We start from the raw sequence: 18,315 nt of genomic DNA, 5'->3' as shown, positions 1-18,315 counted from the left end.
CTGTAACCGTGCTCCACCTTGCGTCGTGCCATCCAACACCAAGTGTATTGCTCGACGCCTTGTTGACATACGATCCTCACGACACGCTCCAGGCTACTCCTAGCCTTATACGTGCGCCGTCTCTCATCACCTGAAGCCACGCTGCACGCACCCAACGTCCTGTCAAAGCTCTTGACAAACCATCACTAGTCTACTCTTCAAAGAAACTCCTGAGATCCCTAGACCCTCCGTATGCAATCACTTCTTTTCCTTCCCGCAGAACTGAACTGAAAAAATTTAGATCTGCAATGGACGACCTGATCTCTGGTTCTCGCCTGTAGCCAGACTTTTTTTGGTTCGTACCCTTGCCTTGCCTTGCCACGCTGAATCATCTTATGGATTACCTCTCTGAGTGCCCATGTCCTACTTGGCCTGCCCTCCGCGCCGCACCGAAGCCTACACAGCCTCTGCCCTGCGCTGCAAACCCGTCGGCCGTGACACGCGCATGCACGCCTGGCGCCTTTGCTCTGCCCTGCTACACCCCGCGGAAGCCTTCCTGTCTGCCGCTCGGAGCTGACCCTGACCTCCCCTGTGCCTGCAAGCAGCTGGCCTCGTGCCTTTTTTCTACTCGAATCCGTCATGAGTAGCAACTCACGCCACGACAGGAGACTAGTATTCTAGACAAAGACCTGCTCTCCCACGCGAGCCTTCGTGCAAACCTTTTTCTTTATTTCTTTTGGAATCCGTGCCCAAATAGCCAAAGCACATTACGTGCACTAATCCTTCTCCTTATCCAATTTGAAACGGAATAGGCTTGCAACTGTACCCTCACGTGGCTCCCTTCGTCGTGCGATTCTTCGCATGTGCTACGCCGTGTTGTCCTCTGCTGGTTGTTTTTCGTCTGTAGGTACACATAGTCACGGCCCCTTGACTCGGACTTTTAACCCATATGCCGCAGCCTCGTCTGATGAGATAACTCTGCTGCCTGTCACCTGCCGCACGACCACATCGCCGGCACTATGTAACAGTCGCATCCTTGTACAAATTATATGCACAAGCCCGTGTTGCACCTTGGCCATGTGCATCATCGACAGAACTCGTCCACCGTGCCGCAATGCCGTCCTGTGCTACACCCGATCCACCGCTATACCGCGATGCATCCCGCCCCGATCTATCCGGTCGCCCCCGCGTCTGGCCGCAGGTCTGATCGCGAGCCGAAGCCGTCGTCCGATCCGCTACGTCTTCTCGGCCACTGTGTCGGCCCGATCACCACGCCTGGTCGATCCTTGCCAACTGCAGCCATCGAACGGTTCAGGCCAAAGCCTACATCCCCGGGGCATATCTATGGGCGCTCCTCCCCCCATAATACCGCAACACCGGTCACCCTGGGCACCGGCACAAGCCGCCAGCTCCCCCTGCGAGCCTATTGCTATTATGTTGTCATAATCTCTTTGGGCTACCCCGCGGTGCCTTTATATATTAGGCCCGGGTTACACGTGTTCGACTCCAACACCTAACCATCCGCTAATTCCAAGTCCAATTGTAGCACTACTCGTACACGTATTCGACACATATCTCAACGGTTCGAGGTATCCTTCGACTGGGACCTCAAGAGCGACCTCCGTCGGCTGGGGCTCACGCTGCCATTCTCGCAAGGGGCGGGCGATCTGCGAGACATGTGCGAGAAGGACGACGACGGGCAGCCGACATTCCTGACCAAGGTTGCACACAAGGCGGTCGTCAAGGTGAACGAGGAAGGGACCGAGGCAGCCGCGGTCATGACGGCCCTTCGTGGTGGTGGACCGATACCAAAATTTGTGGAGTTCATCGCCGACCATCCGTTCACGTTCCTTATCATGGAGGAAAGGTCAGGTGTGATTGTGTTCGCCGGGCACGTCCTCGATCCTACCTGCAAGTGATCTGCGTATGATATTCAGGAGACTCCAAGCTTAGGCTACTTATTGATTCGCATGGTGAATTAGCGACAGACTAGCTCCTGCCGTATTACTATTTCTTTTATTTGGCTATTTCTATCTGGAGGAATTTGAAGATGCCGTGCCTGCAGCAAGTTGGCAGCAAAGATTGTTTTGGCTTCCTGGAGCTGTACATTCCAGTTTCTGTTTTTCGTGGAACATTCATGCAGGGTACTACTGACTAATGAAGCGAATAGAAGAATAGTAGTACCTCGCCGGATGCAAGAGGGATTCTTCTCATATCCCGCTTCTAAATAATTAGGGACTTATTAGTTGGAAATTTTGATTTCAAGTTCGAGAGATTGAGCTAGAAACGGAAACGCATACATATGCAGGCATCCTCCACTCTCGGCATCTTGCCCATCCTCCCCCTTCCGTCACCCCCATGATGCGTGGCTGCGCATGGTGGGAATTAGCTGATTGGATCATCATTTGGGGACGAACTGTTGCCATGGATTTTGGAGGGCCTTTGCCCGATACTGTCCATGGGTTGGGGAAAAGTGGCCCATCCGAGCCCATGTCGCCTCCCATTTCCTATCTTGATCTACCCTCCTCGATCGCCATCTAACCTCATTCCTCCAAAGCTCAAGCTGTTTTCTCAAAAAAAAAAAGGGTGCCTCACGCGCTCTGCCATTGCCACCGAGAAATAGCTCTGTTTCTCAACTCTGGTAGATCGTGCTCCATGGCTTCGGGCTGAGTCAACCCCTGGTTTCTAATCTAGTGACGACCTCCCTATTGTGGGAAGATAGCAAGGAGGGATGGACATGTTGCTTTGGTGGACGGCTTGGCTTGAGCGCAACGCAAGGATCTTCAGTAAGCAAGCTAAGCAAGCAGTGGTTCTTCTTCACAGCATTAGGGAGTTGGTTTGCATGGTGCGCAAACCCTGTCATGCAGTAAGAAATAAAAGCTTGTCGCGGCTCCAGGGTATTCTTCTACCTGCATGGCAGGGTTACCTGCAGGCCTCTAGAGTCGACTATTTGTTTTAGTTGATGATCTGACAAAATTTCATCTAAAGAACTTCTGTAATCTTCTTCTTAAGCAAGGAAAGCAGCGCGGCTGCAGTTCTAAGTATATTATCGGAACATATATATCTTGGTCAAGTATTTTTTTTTTTGGTATTCTTCAGTAATATTCTACCCATCTCGGTCTTTGCATGCATCTATACAATATTCAACATCACAGTAACTCTGTTTAAGGTACATCGTACACTATCTATAGCAAAATCCATAAGATTTATCTATGCCGAAACACGAAGGAACACTGTGATCTCTCAAGTCTAAGCGGGGCTAGACAAACAACGATAAGCTCGAGCTTAACGGACTTCAACACATTCTCTATGGGCTATGAATAAGCTTCGACGTCTGTCTTGAAGATTGAGCGGACCCTTCCCCTGAAGTTTGGCTCCCTTAGCTTTATTTTGTGTAAGAGACCTGTGCAACTTCGTTCTGTTTTCTCCTGGGATCTGTATATATATCACTCTTCGTTCAGCCCGTATACGACGCCCGGTCATCCACAGTTCATGAATTCCAGAATAAGTGCTGGTAGAATACATTATCATGGTGGGAGCGTGGGATGTTGACGACCTACTGCTCCCCTGCGAAATACCTGCATTGTAGGAACTGATGACTTGAATAAAGGTTTTGAACAATGCAGCATAAATTTCATCAACTTCCACTGCATAGTGAATTGTATTCAGTTTGACAGGCAAGACTCATTTCATGCATAATTACACCAATTTCTCATCTTAGTAGGAAAAGGAGACAGCATGCTCCATAGTAATCTCTTGAAAGCCCTACCTTTGTCTTCCCTTAACCAAAAAGGGATGATTGCCAGCCTTTTATGACCAATGAAAATTAGCTTGTTGCCAGTTCAGATTGGTTGAATAACCAATTCCTAAAAATTATGCATTCATAAATATGAGATCACTATTGTTTGTTGACCCCCCGGGAGATAGATAATAATAAACAACATTCTGGTGCTTTAACTGTAGGCTGTAGCAGGGTTAAAACTAGAACAAAATTCATAAAAGAGTGGTGGTCCACACAATTACCTGCAAGTCTTCGAAAATATATGTGCATTATGAAGAACCCCTTTCAGTAATGATCACGCTAAAATAAAGAGGGGAGCTTCTCACTTAGCACCAGAATAGCACAGTCATGAGTCTTCAATTTGCAACAATATCACCAAGCTACAGAAGGGTACTACCATTTTCTTGATGTTTCTTACCTCCAGCTGAAATCCGTGGACAGTGCAATTCAGCTCCAACCAACTGTGTAACCTGTTTCTTTCGAAACCCCATGGACTTTCATCATCACCCTCAACTTTTGAGCATTGTTCCAGTTACCAGATTTTGCATGTATGTTTGATAAGAGCACGTATGCTCCATCATGATTGGGATCCAACTCCAAAATTTTCTTTGCAGCAAACTCACCGAGCTCAATATCACCATGCATCCAGCAGGCTGCTAACAGAGATCCCCAAATAGCCACATTAGGTCTTATGTGCATTGACTCTATGAGGTCAACTGCTTCCTGCATAAGCTTAGCCCTTCCCATAAGATCCACCATACAACCATAATGCTCGTGCTTGGGTTCAATCCTGTATTCCTGAAGCATACACTCAAATAAGGAACGGCCTTCATAAACTAAACCAGCATGACAACAAGCATATAACAGAACAAGAAACGTCACTCCATTGGGTTCAACCCCTTCACCTTTCATCTGCCCAAATAGGGTTAAGGCGGATGGTCCATCACCATGCATAGCAAATGCAGCAATCATACTTGTCCAAGTGATAACATTTTTTCGAGGCATTGCATTGAACATGTTCAAGGCAAGAGTTAAACTCCCACATTTTGAGAACATATCAATAAGAGCATTGCAAATGGAAAGTATCTTATAAAACCCATGATTCCCAACAATCGAGTGAATCCATCTGGCTTTGTCAAGGGAACCGATATTAGCACATGCAGATATGACGCTCAACATGGTAATCTCATCAGGACTGACACCACACCCTTGCATTTTGTTGAACAAATTCAATACTTCACTTGGCTGGTTATTTTCTGCATATGCTGATATCATAGCACTCCAAGACACCACATCCTTCTCTGCCATATGATTAAATATGGAGCGAGCAATCTCAATTTTCCCATTCTTGGCATATCCACAGACCATGGCAGTTGATGATACCAAATCCTTTCTTTGCATCCCACTGTATATCTTGTCGGCCATCTCCATGTCCATACAACTAGCATACATGTTTATGAGAGCACTACTGAGGCGAGCATCGACAAAAATGTCTGAGACCTGTATGTATGAGTGGATTGTTTTTCCAGACCTTAAATGTCTTGTATGGCCACAAGTTGACAGAACAGTAGCAAGGATCACTTGGTCAGGCACAACTCTTGATCTCTTCATCTTATTGAGTAGAAGCAAGGTTTCTCTGTAGTTCTGAGTATTGAAATAACTGCCCTAGATGTTAGAGAGGTCTATAAAAGTTTACAGTTTAAAATACAATTGCCGAAAGGTAGAGAAGCATCCAAACTGGAAAGCAGCAAGTCAACAAACAAAAACATATATCAGTTTCGTGAGCTACTTGAAAGAAAACTGTTGTCGCAAACACCTAAAATATCTGCACACATAAAGAAACATAAATCTTGTGCGTATCAATTTCCAACGTTTCAAGTAGATCGTATGAACCATCAGCAGAATAAATCCTACTCTTCTAAAGGTCCCCTAATTGCATTTCTTTGAAACTTACAAGTTGTGACTCTAGAGAACTAGAAAATGTTCATTACTCAATATAACTCAGTAAAGATTAGAGACAGCACATAATTGTCAAGTCATGAAGACATGAACACATATGGCTAAAGTTTCATCAAGCAGATTCCTTACAAGAAAAAAAAATGGTCAAGCAAGATCATGAGTTGTCACTCTCAGTGCTGATCTGATTGACTAGGTTCCAATCTTAGAACAAGTGGTTCGACCTTGCTCTAACAGTCCAACAAAGAAGCAGGCAAACAACCTGTTATAAACAACGTGCATATGATATACTGACTCAATTCCTTAGTAACCTGTGCCATTTTTCTAAGCAAAGCATTTTGCAAGAAAACACAGGAAAATGACATGGGATACAATGTTAGCCAAACTATTAAGAAAGCACCCAGAATGCAGCAAAGCTGCATTGATCTAAATGACCAAAATTACAACGAAACAAAAAAGCACTGAAACTTGGCATGCTCTATACCTGTCAAGCATTACGCCCCAAGCGACGAGATCCCTCTCGGGCATTCCGTCGAACACTCTGCGCGCCTCGGCCACGCGCTGACACGCTGCGTACGCACCGACTAGTGCCGTCCCGACGAATCCATCCTCATCTGCCCCGACCCGTACGGCGATGCCATGCGTGCCCCGCACGGTGTCGGTCCAGCGGGCGCGGGCGGCGGCGCGGAGAAGGGCAGGGAGCGCGCGGGATCCCGGCGCGGGCAGGCCGGCGCGGTGGAGACAGGCGGAGGCGGCGAGCGCGAGGGCTGGAGCCGCGGCAGCAGCGGCGCGGATAACGGAGAGGTATGCCCGGTCGGGTTCGGGGTCCTCAGCCGACGGGAAGGGGTGGCCGCGGCGGAGGAGGTGGGCGTGGAGCTGCTTGAGGTGGCAGGAGACGCTTTCGGGAGGCGGCGATCGTGCCTCCATTGAAATTAGCAGTTTGGCATTTTGGCTGCACAGCCAACGATGTGAGGTACTTTGCTCTTTTTGAACCGTCCAATAGTGTTTGCACGGTCCAAAAAGCACCTCCTCCATTTTGAAAATATATGCCGTGGTTTGGTTGTCTAGATCATCAAATGATGTGTTTTGCTACAAGCATGAAAAACAGTGCATAAAGCTGAAGATGATACTCCCTCCATTTCACAAAGAATGGCATGCACGCATTTCAAAATTTTACTTTGACCAACAATTAGACTAATGATTTGAGATTTATGTGTTACAAAAATTATATCATTAGATTCGTATTTTAAAAACCTTTCCAACGATATAAAATTTGTAACATATAATATATATACAATTGGTCTAATTGTTGGTCAAAGTTCGACCTCGAAAAGCGTGGGCGCCATTCTTTGTGAAATGAAGGGAGTAGGTTGGAGTCTTCTATTTTATTTTGGGATGGAATAGAGAGCAAACGTTCGCTCTCTAGCCTTCTGGCGCGACGGTTAAAGTTGCCAGCCTCGCAGAACTAAACTTGCCACCATCACAGCTAAAGTTGCCAGCCTCGCAGAACTAAAGTTGCCATCTCACACAGCTAAAACGTTCGCTCCCTAGTCTTCTAGCGCGACGAACAAAGTTGCCATCCGTATAGAACTAAAGTTGTGGCCTTCACAGGTTAAAACTGCCACGCTAAATAACTAAAAGTTGCCATCCACGGATCTAAACTTGTCACCCCCACAAAGACACGTGACACGATTCCAGCCGTAATCTTTCCGAACGAGTGGCCAATAGATCGTTCGTTCCGAGAGACTAAAGAGCGAACGTTCGCTCGTTATAAATCCGTTTTATTTTTCTTTCCAATCGATTTAATAGAATTCTAGTAACTTGATAGGTTGCAAATTATTTAGCATCTGGTAATAGTGCTATTCTATCTTTTTTGATAGGTTGCAAATTTAAACCGTGTTAACAATATTTAACATATTTATAAAGTCGATGAGCTGGACCATCAGATCTAAATCCAACAGTAACACAGGAGAGAAAATGGTCTGAATATGTCTAACAGATGCCTAAGATATAGGCACACACCAAAAGATACTTAATAGATTTTAAATAGACTTTTTCCTTATTTATTTATTCCTTGCGCATTAACACCAGTACATACATTTGTCATGTTAACCACACGCATTTATTCACCAGTACATACATTGGAGTCTAGAATACCCATACACGTACGTGCTCTCTTCTTAGTTCGAGACTCCAATATGTAAAGCTTGCATTCATAGGCAGGCTTCTACTTCGCAGAGGTTGCAGTCTGTAATAATCCTCGACGATTATTTTACTCGCCCAGCCAAAATACCCAGCTGTCCAAATCAAAACCAAATAATCAATTAGGAAATACAGCGTACATAATTACCAGGGTGGCTTACACGAAGGAGTTGAAAACAATGGAAGCTAGCGCGGGCCAGTGGTAGTTAGTTACCTGCAGCCTGCAGGGATGGATCAGGCGGACGGCGCGGGGCACGCGTAGAGCGGCGGCACGTTGTTGCGGCTGGCGCAGGTGACGAGGAAGTCCTCCGGCAGCGTGATGCCGCAGAGGCTGCCGATGAGCGCGAAGGCGCGGTTGGCGGGGATGTCGACGCCGATGGCGCGCTCCAGGGTGTGGTTCACGACGTGGCACAGGCACACCTCCTGGTCGGCCACGATGCCGCGCAGGCCCTCGCAGCAGCCCTCGGGCGCCGACGACGCATCCGTGCCGCCGTCGGCGTCCCGGAAGAAGGGCAGGCACGGGCTCAGCGCCAGCAGCGACCCCACGCACGTCGTCGACGCCGCGTCCTCCGCCGCCGGGGCAAGGGGCATTGAGTCCAACGCGATGGTCTTCGACGCTTCAGGCGCGGCGATGGTGGAGGTGAGCAGCAGCAGGAGGAGGAGGAGCACGGCGGTGCCGGCGGCCGCCTTGGGGGACGTCATGGCTAGCTTCCGACTTTGGGACGGGCGCGTGATGTTTGCATGGGCCAATCGATCGCTATTTATAATGCCGATTTGCAACCATGCGTGAGTTTGTCTGTTCGATGGTTAATTCGACGGGTGTTACTTGATACGCGCAAACACGAACCTGACGTGAATCGCTGAGATCAAAGCATTTCGAACCAGGCTAATCCTAATTATAGTTACCGCGCAGAGTACGTGACTAGCTAGCAAAAATACGGAGTACTCCGTAGTATAAAAGGGCTGGAAGAGATCGAGCAAGTCAATATATGTGTCTTTTGCAGATCGACCGATGTTCTGTTGTTAGCTGAACACGTAAACTATTGATCTCTTGTTGATGCGCATCAGAAGAATTGATAGGGCGAAAAGTACTTGCTCCTAGTTAAAATATGTACAAATATTTAATTTCGGTCTAATGTTGTGTGGCCATACACAAATATGTACCGGCCGGCAGGTAAATTCGAAGGAACTTCTAGAGAGAAAATGCGCGCGGTAAGCATGCTTGCTGTTTCAAGGGATTCTTTTATGGATGCATGGGGCGAGTGATAATCCATTTTCGGGTGTTGTTGGCATGTTGCTGAGGACAGTTCTCACCAGGTTGCTGCCGTAAACGTGAAACCAGTACGTGTTTCTACAAGTGCGCCTCCAAATGATTAATCGACTATGCATTCAAATATTTGTATTACTCAATTTTGGGCTGCTAAACGAGAGCTTTCGGTTTCCTCCGGCTAAACAAGTTTCTATCAGAAATTCCATCAGTTAAGATGCCCTGACTTAAAATCCAGCTAGTTCGTGAATACAGCCAGAGAGATGATTGCTTAGGCCTTCCTCGTGCGGCTACATGGGTCTAGTGATTTCTAGGTATCTTTGCATCATATGGTTTCATCCTGGTGCTTAGTTTCAGCAAGTTATTGTTGCTACTTCTTAGTGATTTTCCCGTGGATTTCTGATAGAAGCTCGTTGGATTTGAAGTTTTTTAGGTAAGCAAGAACAAGTTGCCACCGGGCCAAGCTATATAATCCTCTTCCGTCTTAAGGTTTTTATTTTGTTTTTTAGATCTTCCGTCTTAAGTAGACGATGAAGGTGGCATCGTTGCTGACGAGCCGGTGGGTTCGGCGGTTGGGCCTATAAGCAACTCTAGCAGTTACCGAACCCGACTGATCCGAACTAACCGAGTCCGGATCAACGGAATTCGAGAATTCGGTACCATCCAACTTCCGGCAGAACATATACTGAATACGAAAACCGAACAACACAGAAATTTGAAACTCCACACGAAATTCATATAAATAGGGGGTTGGTTCTTCGCGATTCACATCGCAGATCATCGGAGTTTTTCATTCGTCCACATACTTAAGTTCTACTATATCTACTAGTTCGACATTTAAAAAAGTTAGCTAAATTAGAGGAGCAAACACCCAAAAACAAAATTGCTCCTCACCGGCCCCGTTGCTTCCAGTCCTCTCGCCAGAATGCTTACTTACTCATCGTATGAAAGGACGATGACCGAGGGAGCTGCCGTCACCGGAGGCACGGGAGCCGCGTTGGAGAGGTAGTAGGCCGCCATGAACACCCTCTCCTCCGTGGCTAGGTGGCGTGCATCATCTTCAGCGATGGAGTGCTTGGACGCCTCCTTCGTGCGCGTGATGTCCTCGGGGTTGAACCCTGCCTCCGCCTCCGCCGCATCCTCCTCCCCTCCGCATCCACCTTCAAAACCGCAACCGCCGATGCCTCCCGACTATCTCCACCGGCGAATCGGGCCGGGGAGTAAGAAGATGAGCGCGGAGCCAATCACTCGCTGGCTTGGGGTGGACGCCGCTCGAGCTCCCCTCCCCGACGGCGGCATAGCTGAAGCGGCGGTCCCCATCCACTCCTCGGCGGGTGCTGCGGCCGGCCCACCTCACCCAAATGCGGGCTCCACGATTGCGGCCGGTGTCGGACTGGCGGCGCAGGCCTTCTTCCTCAGCGATGGTGAGCCGACCGCCGCTAGGGTTTCCGCGGCCATGGGGACCGACGGCCAGACGTGCGCGGCGAGTGGGAGAGGAGATCGGGGGCCGCATTTTGCCGAGGAAGCTCGCCGGAAATGGAGTGGGTGGCGGCGGGGTGGATTGCGGCGAAGGGGAGTTTAGAGTTGGAACCGAAAAGCCCCCTCGCTACATATACTGCGCGGAAGCCAAGCGATTCGGTGACCCGACTTAGGTTTTCAGTAAATGGACTCGATTCGGTATCTGGTCTGGCCAATTTTCATCCCAAAACTGAAAAACGAGTTCGGTTCGCTCGGGTTCGGTAACTGTTAGAGTTGCTCTTAGTACGTGTTGACCTAGCTGTCGCCCATGAAACAGGATTGGGCTTCACGCTTCTCTTGGGCCAGGCCGCTTGAGCCTCGAGGTGCTTCTTCTGCAGAGGACGAAAGGCATACGCCTAAAAACAACACGCGTGAGTATTCTAAAAAAAATACATGCGTGAGAATTATTTAGCTCAAAGAACAATCACGAAAATTCTCACGCATGATTTTTCTTTGAGCTAAGTAATTCTCAGGCATGTATTTTAAGCCTCAGGGCTCGAAAGTTGTAACCCCGTCTTCACAATTTAGCACAAAAAAAATGATGGTTGCAAACCATATTCCTCAACCTACTGTCACGCACGGTGCCGGCCACTGCGCGCACCCTGCAGAAAGAGGCAAGGCAAGTCCATTTCCCACCTACACGGCCCCTTGTACGCACTCGCGCTGTGGCAAACCTGGAAAATTCGCACCACTACGCACCAAGTGGCACCGAACCCCCACCTTACTACACGTGGTGTCTCTGCATGCACCCATGCATGCGCGCGGCCACGTCTCCCCACCTCCCCGCCGAGCTCCCGCGACATAAATCCCGCATCCTCTGCTCGCCCTACCATGCCCATCTTCATCTCATACTACGTACTCCGTTATCAACTTATCCCTTCTGTTGCTAGCTAGCTACGCAGCCATGGGTGTCGGCAATGGTAATAAGGGTGGTGTAGCCGTGGTGTGGTGGTGTCTCCTCATTCTTGCAGGGCTCTTATTCCTGGCCGTGGCCGCGGCCTCCACGGAGGCGGAGGCGGAGTCCGGCGGGCGGGGGATCGTCAACACGAAGGAGGACCGGCGGTGGTGCAAGAAGGACTGCGAGTGGAAGAAGCAGCAGTGCTTGCACAGCTGCAAGCAACAACAACAACAACAAAAGGCCGGCGGAGACGCCCCAACCCCCAATGAATTAGACAACCGTGAATGCGAGCATGAACACTGCGAGCGCTACCAGGATCCGAAGGAGCGGGAACGGTGCTGGTATCAGTGCTTCCCGCCTTACCCCGACGTCGCTGCCGACGACGAGGAGGAAGAGGAACATCACGGCGGCCAGGGACACGGTGGAGGAGGCCGGTGCCAGAAGGAGTGCAAGCAGCGGTACGGCTACGGGGACGAGAGGCAGCAGCAGTGTCTGAGGGACTGCGAGGAGGGTCCCGGCGGCGGCGGCAAGCACGGTGGCAGGGGCGGCGCCGGTGGACGCGGTCGGGAGGGCGACGAGGCGGCCCATGACGAGTGGGGGACGGAGGCGGTGTAAGTGCGGGCCGGCCCAGTCGATCCAGCTAGCTAGGCCGCGGAATAACGTACTGGCCTACGTGCCGCTTAGCTCGTGCATGCATGCATGTACTAGTACGGAGTACTTGATTTAACGTATCCATACGGTCTACGTGTTGTGTATACGTACGCTACGGAGTGGTATACGTGACAGGTGCACGTACGTACGACGTATATGCGTGCATGTGTACGTGTAGAGAGGAATAAATCGCGCGCAAAGGTATTACCCAGCCTATTTGGTGTGTCGCTGTACTTTTGTTACTGTTCGCTCCATCAAGATTGGTAGTACAAAAGTTATCAAAATCCCTGTCAAAAAAAAATGTTGGTACAAAATTTTTACATGCATGCCACCCTTTCATTTTTGTCCAAAGGACCTCCATGCAGGTTTTGTATAAAGTACGCTACATATTAACTTTCAAATTCACTCGATCCAGTCCATTTAGTTGACGAGAAAACGAAACACATGGACTCCATTTCAGGTGGATTTTCGTATATTGCAGGAAGCAAACTTTCTGGCCATGTACTATTGGGATGCAATCGTTCATGATTGGACTGTTTTCATGTATCCATTATTTGTTTTCAAACTAAGATTACTAAGTACAACCATGTATTTCACCAAAATATCATCACTGATAATATATTCATTAAACCAACAAGTTATGATTTCTAGACAAATGGAGGATTTTTTTTATATAACCAGCCATTTATGATTTCTGCTCCATTTCGGATTAAAAGCCAAAATGAGAATGTATATTTTTCAACATTGCCATGACAATTATATATTTTTTTACCATCCATACAATAATTAGTACTATCAACTTTGACAGCATGAACAAATTTTTTTGTTGCAGCTCTCTTGCATTTCTGTTTCGAATCAAGGAACTTTACAAGAAAATCTTTACGCTGTGAGCATCATGCAGAAAATCATACTAGGAAAACAAATCAATATGCATACACAAGACCATACAACACATACATATACGGATCGTACATATTTCTGGATGACAAAAGGGACTATCACACGTAAACTTGAACAAAAAACTGATACATGCATGATATGTGGGATTTTGCCAAGTAATGGAGAAGCAAAAAAAAAATCATACAGTAAAAGGCATGAAGATTTGGTTCTCCCCAAAAATCATGCATCTTATGCCGAGAGCAAGCACACAAGAGAGAGAGGGGCAGAGAGCAGGTGCTCGAGAGGGAGACAGCCAGGAGGAAGAAAGAGGGGTATCGTGCAATCTGAACCGTCTTGTGTTTGACACTAGGGGAGTGGGGTGTACCGAAGCCGAAGTGCTCCACGATTGGATCTACACAAGCATACATCATTTTTGTCTAAAATAATAACATACATGCATATCATTTTGATCCCGACGATTGGATCTAGGCCCAGATTAGATATGATTAACTTGAATAGAAAGAAGAAGAAAAACGAAATAATTTTTTTCCAGCGGTTTAAAAAGGTCTATTAATTTGTTCTTTCTTTTCCCATGTATATCACAACAGCCGCAAAGGGCCGGGTTTTTTTTCCCGGAGGAATAAACCTGAAAGCTATCATTTGACAGTCCAAGATTGAACAATATGCCAATTTTGTATGCAGTAATGTGGGTAAATCGGTCGGATGCAATTTGTACAAACTGGTTTCGCGTTGACGCCAACAACCAGCTGGTGAACTGGTTTTCTTAGCAGCATGCCAACAACACCATGGATTATTATATCACTTGTCTCATGCACCCGCAAAACAATCCCTTGAAACGGCATGCATGCGTACAGTGTGCGTATGTGGTAATCTATTCAGGGGAATTACCAGAGTCCGGAATGCTTTGATCGATCTGGGCGGCTCACACCATCTTCGTGTCGCGCGTAATAAGCAAGACCCGCCTGAATTAACCATCGAACAAACAAACTCACACATGCTCCATAGTTGCATACTCCGCATTATAAATAGATGGATCAGCGAGCATATCTCAAAGTACCACTCACTCACGAGCCACCACTCACTCATCTACACGTACGTGCCCTTCCCAAAGTCCAAAGCCAACCATGGCGTCCTCCAAGGCCGCCGGCACCGCCGCGCTCCTCCTCCTCCTGCTCGCCGCCGCCATCGCCGCGCCTGCTGAAGCGTCGAAGAAAACCGCGTACTGGGACTCGGTGCCCGGCGGCTCGAAGATGCGTCCGGCCGCGGATGACGCGGCGTCGACGTGCGTGGGTTCGCTGCTGGCGCTGAGCCCGTGCCTGCCCTTCTTCAGGGACGCCGGAACGTCCTCGGCGCCGGAGGGCTGCTGCGAGGGCCTGCGCGGCATCGTGGACGCCGACCAGGCGGTGTGCCTCTGCCACATCATCAACCACACGCTCCAGCGTGCCATCGGCGTTGACATCCCCGTCGACCGCGCCTTCGACCTCATCGGCGGCGTCTGCGGCATCGCGCTCGCGCCGCCGCAGGACTTCGCCGACGCCTGCGCCAGCAACCGCGCCGCCGTGCCGCCGCTCTACACGTGCCCGGCGCCGTCCGCCTGATCCATCCATCCCGCAGGTAACTAGCATGCACTCTTTCGTGTTGCCAGGCTCTTGCTCAGTTATTCACTGCTTTTTAATAATTTATTTATGTGTGCAGCTGGTGATTAGCCGGTTGTTAGTAAAATAATCGTCAAGAAGTTACAGAGGATTATCAACTGGAACCTCTGTTAAGTCGACCAACTAAGCCTGCGTATGAACGCAAGCTTTATAACACTTACATGTATGGGGTATTCGATAGCATGATCCCCGGGCGCACCATGCCGCCCTATGTGTAACACGACAGATGTATGTACTGCTGCCATACATAATACTGATAAATAAAGACTCGTGCGTACTCGAGGATAATATGACTCTAATTAAATTAAACTGCGGTCTTGAGGTACTCTAGCCGCTCAAGCTCGCGCTGAGCCTGATGCTTGTGGAACAACTCCTTCACTAGCTCCATATGCTCCATGAATCGGGGGCTCGGTTCATAAGGGTAGTTGCTGTCATCGATGGAAAGGCACGCCACGGGACGACCCAGCTGCACGTTCCTCTGCCTGCACCCCACCGGATTCCTCTTCCCCACCGGCTTACCCGCGGGAGGACGTCGCGGAGATCCATCTCCTCCTCGCCGAGGATGTCCAGAACGTCGAAGAAGTCGAGCTCCAACGGTCGTTCGTCGCCGCCAGCACGGCTCTCACCCATCTCCTCCTTGCCGAGCGCTCAGGGCTGCGCCACGGTCTCAGAGCCGTGCGCCTCGTTGGTCATGAGATCAAGATTAAATTTCTGGAAAATCGAGGAGATTGAAAGCAGAAGTCAATGTTCTGAACCGATACGGAGGGGAAGGACATATATATCCAACCCAACCCTGGACCGGATCGGATCATGTCGCCGTTCCCGATTGCCTCGCCACGCACGGCCAGTCTTTGTTTAGTCACACCCTGCCTTTGACCACCAATCGTACGTTGACACGTGTCAGCGACCCGTCTCTGGTGCACGTCCGCGAGCTATAGAAGTTGAGTCTCCCGAGCCCACGCTGGGTTTCCCGGGTGGAATACTTGCCGGGAGGTGGTGGACGTTGCGTAGCTTGGAACTTTGTCACGTCCGGCCAGGCCAAAAGAAATTCGGGCTAAAAATTCTGTCAGCCCTACAGCCCTACTGGAGTTCTTTCCCGAACTCCCGATTGTTCCTTTTAGCACATCCCGATTGTTCCTGAGTCCCGTACTCCCGTGCGTGTACGCGCGCGCGCGCGCGTATTTTTTCTTTTTCTTTCATTTGCGGTTTAGTGCTGGGACTAGAGGATAGACAGGTCCGTAGTGGGTGGACTCGCTACTTGATGAAGCCAGCAGCTTTAGAATCCATGCATCGTCATGAATGCCCATAACACTCAGTGATCTGGCAAGAACAAAAAGGTTGCAACCATTCAGTCTATGCACTAATTTTCGAAAAAGATTCAGTCTATGCACTAATATTGTACTCCCTTCCTCTGATCTTAAATTCTTGTCGTGGTTTAGTTCAAAACAAGAATTTAGGATCGAAATGAGTAACATTGTCCAATATTAACACAAACAGAATTTAGCACAAAGCATGCTAATTGCACACAAACCATATTCTTTTACCTACTGCTAGTCTCTCTGCCACACGCAGCTGCACTAGAAGTTCAGAACGAGTCCATCTGGCACCTGCTCGATGCCCTCCTTATCGCACTCGCAGAAACACACTTGGAAAGCTTGCGGCACTACGGTCAAGCCTACAAGGCCTCCAGTAAAAGAAAGTCAAGGCAAGAAAGTAATGCCTCCTAGCCATGATCAATAAGTGGAAAGAAGAAAAGAGGAGGAGGGGGCGCAAAAGTAAAAAGGGACGGGAAGGGATAACTCAAATGGTCCATGGTGGACCATAAGCCAGTGACGGAGCCAGGTGGGCGGCCACCCTAAAAAATTAGTTTTGTGTATATATGTTTTGTAGATAATTTAGAAAAGTTCAAAAGAAAATCTCTTATACAGGAACAAGCCAAGAAAATCCCCGTTGTCCCATCCTAAACTTTATTCTAACCCCGCCCTTGCCATAAGTCATCCCCTTCCCCCCACTTTGTGCACCATAAAGATATGGACCAAGATCCTCTTTTGCACTCTGCCTCTACTTTTTTTCTCCCACCAAGGACAGCCATTGACTTTTGTCATAAATCCCTAGCATATATAAACCTTCGAGGGGTGTCATGAATCATTCACTTTCACATGAATAAAATCAAGGGGAGAGCACTAGAGCTTCTTTGAGCCTAGTTGTGAGTCTGAGGAGCCTTGTTCCGACTTGGACTCATGTTAAGGGAAAGATTTGAGATCGTCTAAGGGTATCCTGACCTCAATGCTCTGGAAGCCCTGTTCAGGCCGAGCACGAAACCGCCCTGACGAGAGCTTAACTTTGTGAATTGGGGAGCCTCATTACGACCCAAGCTTGAGGGAACCTAACTCGGAACGCTGTCCTAATGTACGACTAGGTTACTCCTCTTGCGGGTAGACTGAAACTACTAAAATATATTACTGTTGTGTCTATATGTCCAAGTGTACGACGACCTTCACTATAAGACCGGCGTACACATCTACTTTATGCTTTAACCATCTTGCGTAGGTACCCTATGTACTAAGTGTCGTAGGTACCCTATGTACCCACCGGATTCTTCTTCCCCACCGCCTTGGCCTTGGATACCCGCGGGAGGAGATACCTGCGGGAGGACGTCGAAGAAGTCGAGCTCCAACAGAGAGTCGTCGCCGCGGCAGCGGCTATGATCCATCTCCTCCTTGCCGAGCGCTCGGGGCTGCGCCACGGTCTCGGAGCCGCGCGCCTCGTTGGCCATGAGATCAAGATTAAATTTCGGGGAAATCGACGAGATTCAAAGCAGAAGTCAATGTTCTGGACCGAGGAAAAAGGGCATATATATCCAACCGGACTCTAGACCGGATCCAGGCCCAGATTTCGGGGCCCGGTGTGAAATTAGGACTTGAGGCCTGTCTTAATGAAATATAATCATAACCAATCTTTGCATATATACAATTTTAATAGCAAAAACTAACAATGAATCATAGTTTCCTCTGAAATTTAACGAGCCTAGATTAATTAACAAATTGAAAACTAGTCTAAAGAATTGAAGATTAAGATGGCTGGATGAGATGCTCATGCATGTTGGTCCTGTTAACTTCATTCAGTCGTTTTCTCGCGATAGCTGGTACCCGGCGTCCGTCCGCGAAGGCATGCAGCTGCTGCCCTGACAATAACGCGAGGCCGAGGCGATGATGCAGGGCGCAGGGGCAGCGCAGGCAGGACTGAGAGGCAGGTGATATGGACATGCTAACCATGGATACGACCTTTGGTACCCTCAATTCTATAATATTTGACAAGATTTATAATCAGGTGAATTCAAGTAGTAATTGTTTTCATTGTCATATTTATGAAGAGGTGGAGCTACTACTATCTTGTCTCGTTTTATTACGTATACATCTTGTCGAGCTTTTCAAGTCAAGGTCAAGATGAGATACGATGGAGGCGAACGGGAGGGCCAACAAGAATCAAACATTCATACAGCTGAGAG

General features: G+C 48.6%; 5 protein-coding genes across 6 annotated transcripts; 3 read left to right on the top strand and 2 right to left on the bottom strand.

Moving 5' to 3' along the window:
• Positions 1–3,042: 3,042 nt before the first annotated feature.
• LOC100832987 (pentatricopeptide repeat-containing protein At4g14820) lies at positions 3,043–6,686 on the bottom strand. Of its 2 annotated transcripts, XM_014902154.2 has the most exons (4): positions 6,201–6,686; positions 4,003–5,420; positions 3,749–3,845; positions 3,043–3,557 (listed from the first exon to the last, which is right to left on the bottom strand). In XM_014902154.2, the coding sequence occupies exons 1-2, from the start codon at positions 6,641–6,643 to the stop codon at positions 4,208–4,210; spliced, it is 1,656 nt and encodes a 551-aa protein (XP_014757640.1). In that variant the 5' UTR covers positions 6,644–6,686; the 3' UTR covers positions 3,043–3,557; positions 3,749–3,845; positions 4,003–4,207. The 2 variants fall into 2 exon arrangements, with proteins under 2 accessions (XP_014757640.1, XP_024318481.1); XM_024462713.1 differs by lacking the exon at positions 3,749–3,845.
• A 1,059-nt stretch (positions 6,687–7,745) lies between these two features.
• LOC100832677 (non-specific lipid-transfer protein C6) lies at positions 7,746–8,647 on the bottom strand. Its single transcript, XM_003575880.2, has 2 exons — positions 8,133–8,647; positions 7,746–8,013 (listed from the first exon to the last, which is right to left on the bottom strand). The coding sequence occupies exon 1, from the start codon at positions 8,618–8,620 to the stop codon at positions 8,153–8,155; it is 468 nt and encodes a 155-aa protein (XP_003575928.2). The 5' UTR covers positions 8,621–8,647; the 3' UTR covers positions 7,746–8,013; positions 8,133–8,152.
• A 1,556-nt stretch (positions 8,648–10,203) lies between these two features.
• LOC104584954 (vasodilator-stimulated phosphoprotein-like) lies at positions 10,204–10,767 on the top strand. The gene has a single exon (XM_010240808.1). It carries the CDS (start codon positions 10,204–10,206, stop codon positions 10,765–10,767), a length of 564 nt encoding a protein of 187 aa, XP_010239110.1.
• A 773-nt stretch (positions 10,768–11,540) lies between these two features.
• On the top strand, positions 11,541–12,571 carry LOC104584514 (antimicrobial peptides). Its single transcript, XM_010239311.2, has one exon. It carries the CDS (start codon positions 11,608–11,610, stop codon positions 12,214–12,216), a length of 609 nt encoding a protein of 202 aa, XP_010237613.1. The 5' UTR covers positions 11,541–11,607; the 3' UTR covers positions 12,217–12,571.
• A 1,641-nt stretch (positions 12,572–14,212) lies between these two features.
• On the top strand, positions 14,213–15,095 carry LOC100829537 (non-specific lipid-transfer protein C6). The gene is made up of 2 exons (XM_003577377.4): positions 14,213–14,766; positions 14,848–15,095. Exon 1 carries the CDS (start codon positions 14,277–14,279, stop codon positions 14,748–14,750), a length of 474 nt encoding a protein of 157 aa, XP_003577425.1. The 5' UTR covers positions 14,213–14,276; the 3' UTR covers positions 14,751–14,766; positions 14,848–15,095.
• Positions 15,096–18,315: the final 3,220 nt, after the last annotated feature.

This window comes from Brachypodium distachyon, chromosome 4, assembly GCF_000005505.3.
Source record: "Brachypodium distachyon strain Bd21 chromosome 4, Brachypodium_distachyon_v3.0, whole genome shotgun sequence".
NCBI classification, from domain to species: Eukaryota; Viridiplantae; Streptophyta; class Magnoliopsida; order Poales; family Poaceae; genus Brachypodium; species Brachypodium distachyon.
This window is presented reverse-complemented; position numbering and strand designations above follow the sequence as displayed.

What these genes read in the sequence shown, in the direction of transcription:
- LOC100829537 (XM_003577377.4), top strand. Translation starts at nt 14,277, where the DNA reads ATGGCGTCCTCCAAGGCCGCCGGCACCGCCGCGCTCCTCCTCCTCCTG.
- LOC100832677 (XM_003575880.2), bottom strand. Translation starts at nt 8,620, where the DNA reads ATGACGTCCCCCAAGGCGGCCGCCGGCACCGCCGTGCTCCTCCTCCTC.
- LOC104584514 (XM_010239311.2), top strand. Translation starts at nt 11,608, where the DNA reads ATGGGTGTCGGCAATGGTAATAAGGGTGGTGTAGCCGTGGTGTGGTGG.
- LOC100832987 (XM_014902154.2), bottom strand. Translation starts at nt 6,643, where the DNA reads ATGGAGGCACGATCGCCGCCTCCCGAAAGCGTCTCCTGCCACCTCAAG. An exon ending in TGGGGCGTAATGCTTGACAG is followed by an intron (nt 5,421 to 6,200) that starts GTATAGAGCATG and finishes CATCTAGGGCAG; the next exon opens with TTATTTCAATACTCAGAACT.
- LOC104584954 (XM_010240808.1), top strand. Translation starts at nt 10,204, where the DNA reads ATGAACACCCTCTCCTCCGTGGCTAGGTGGCGTGCATCATCTTCAGCG.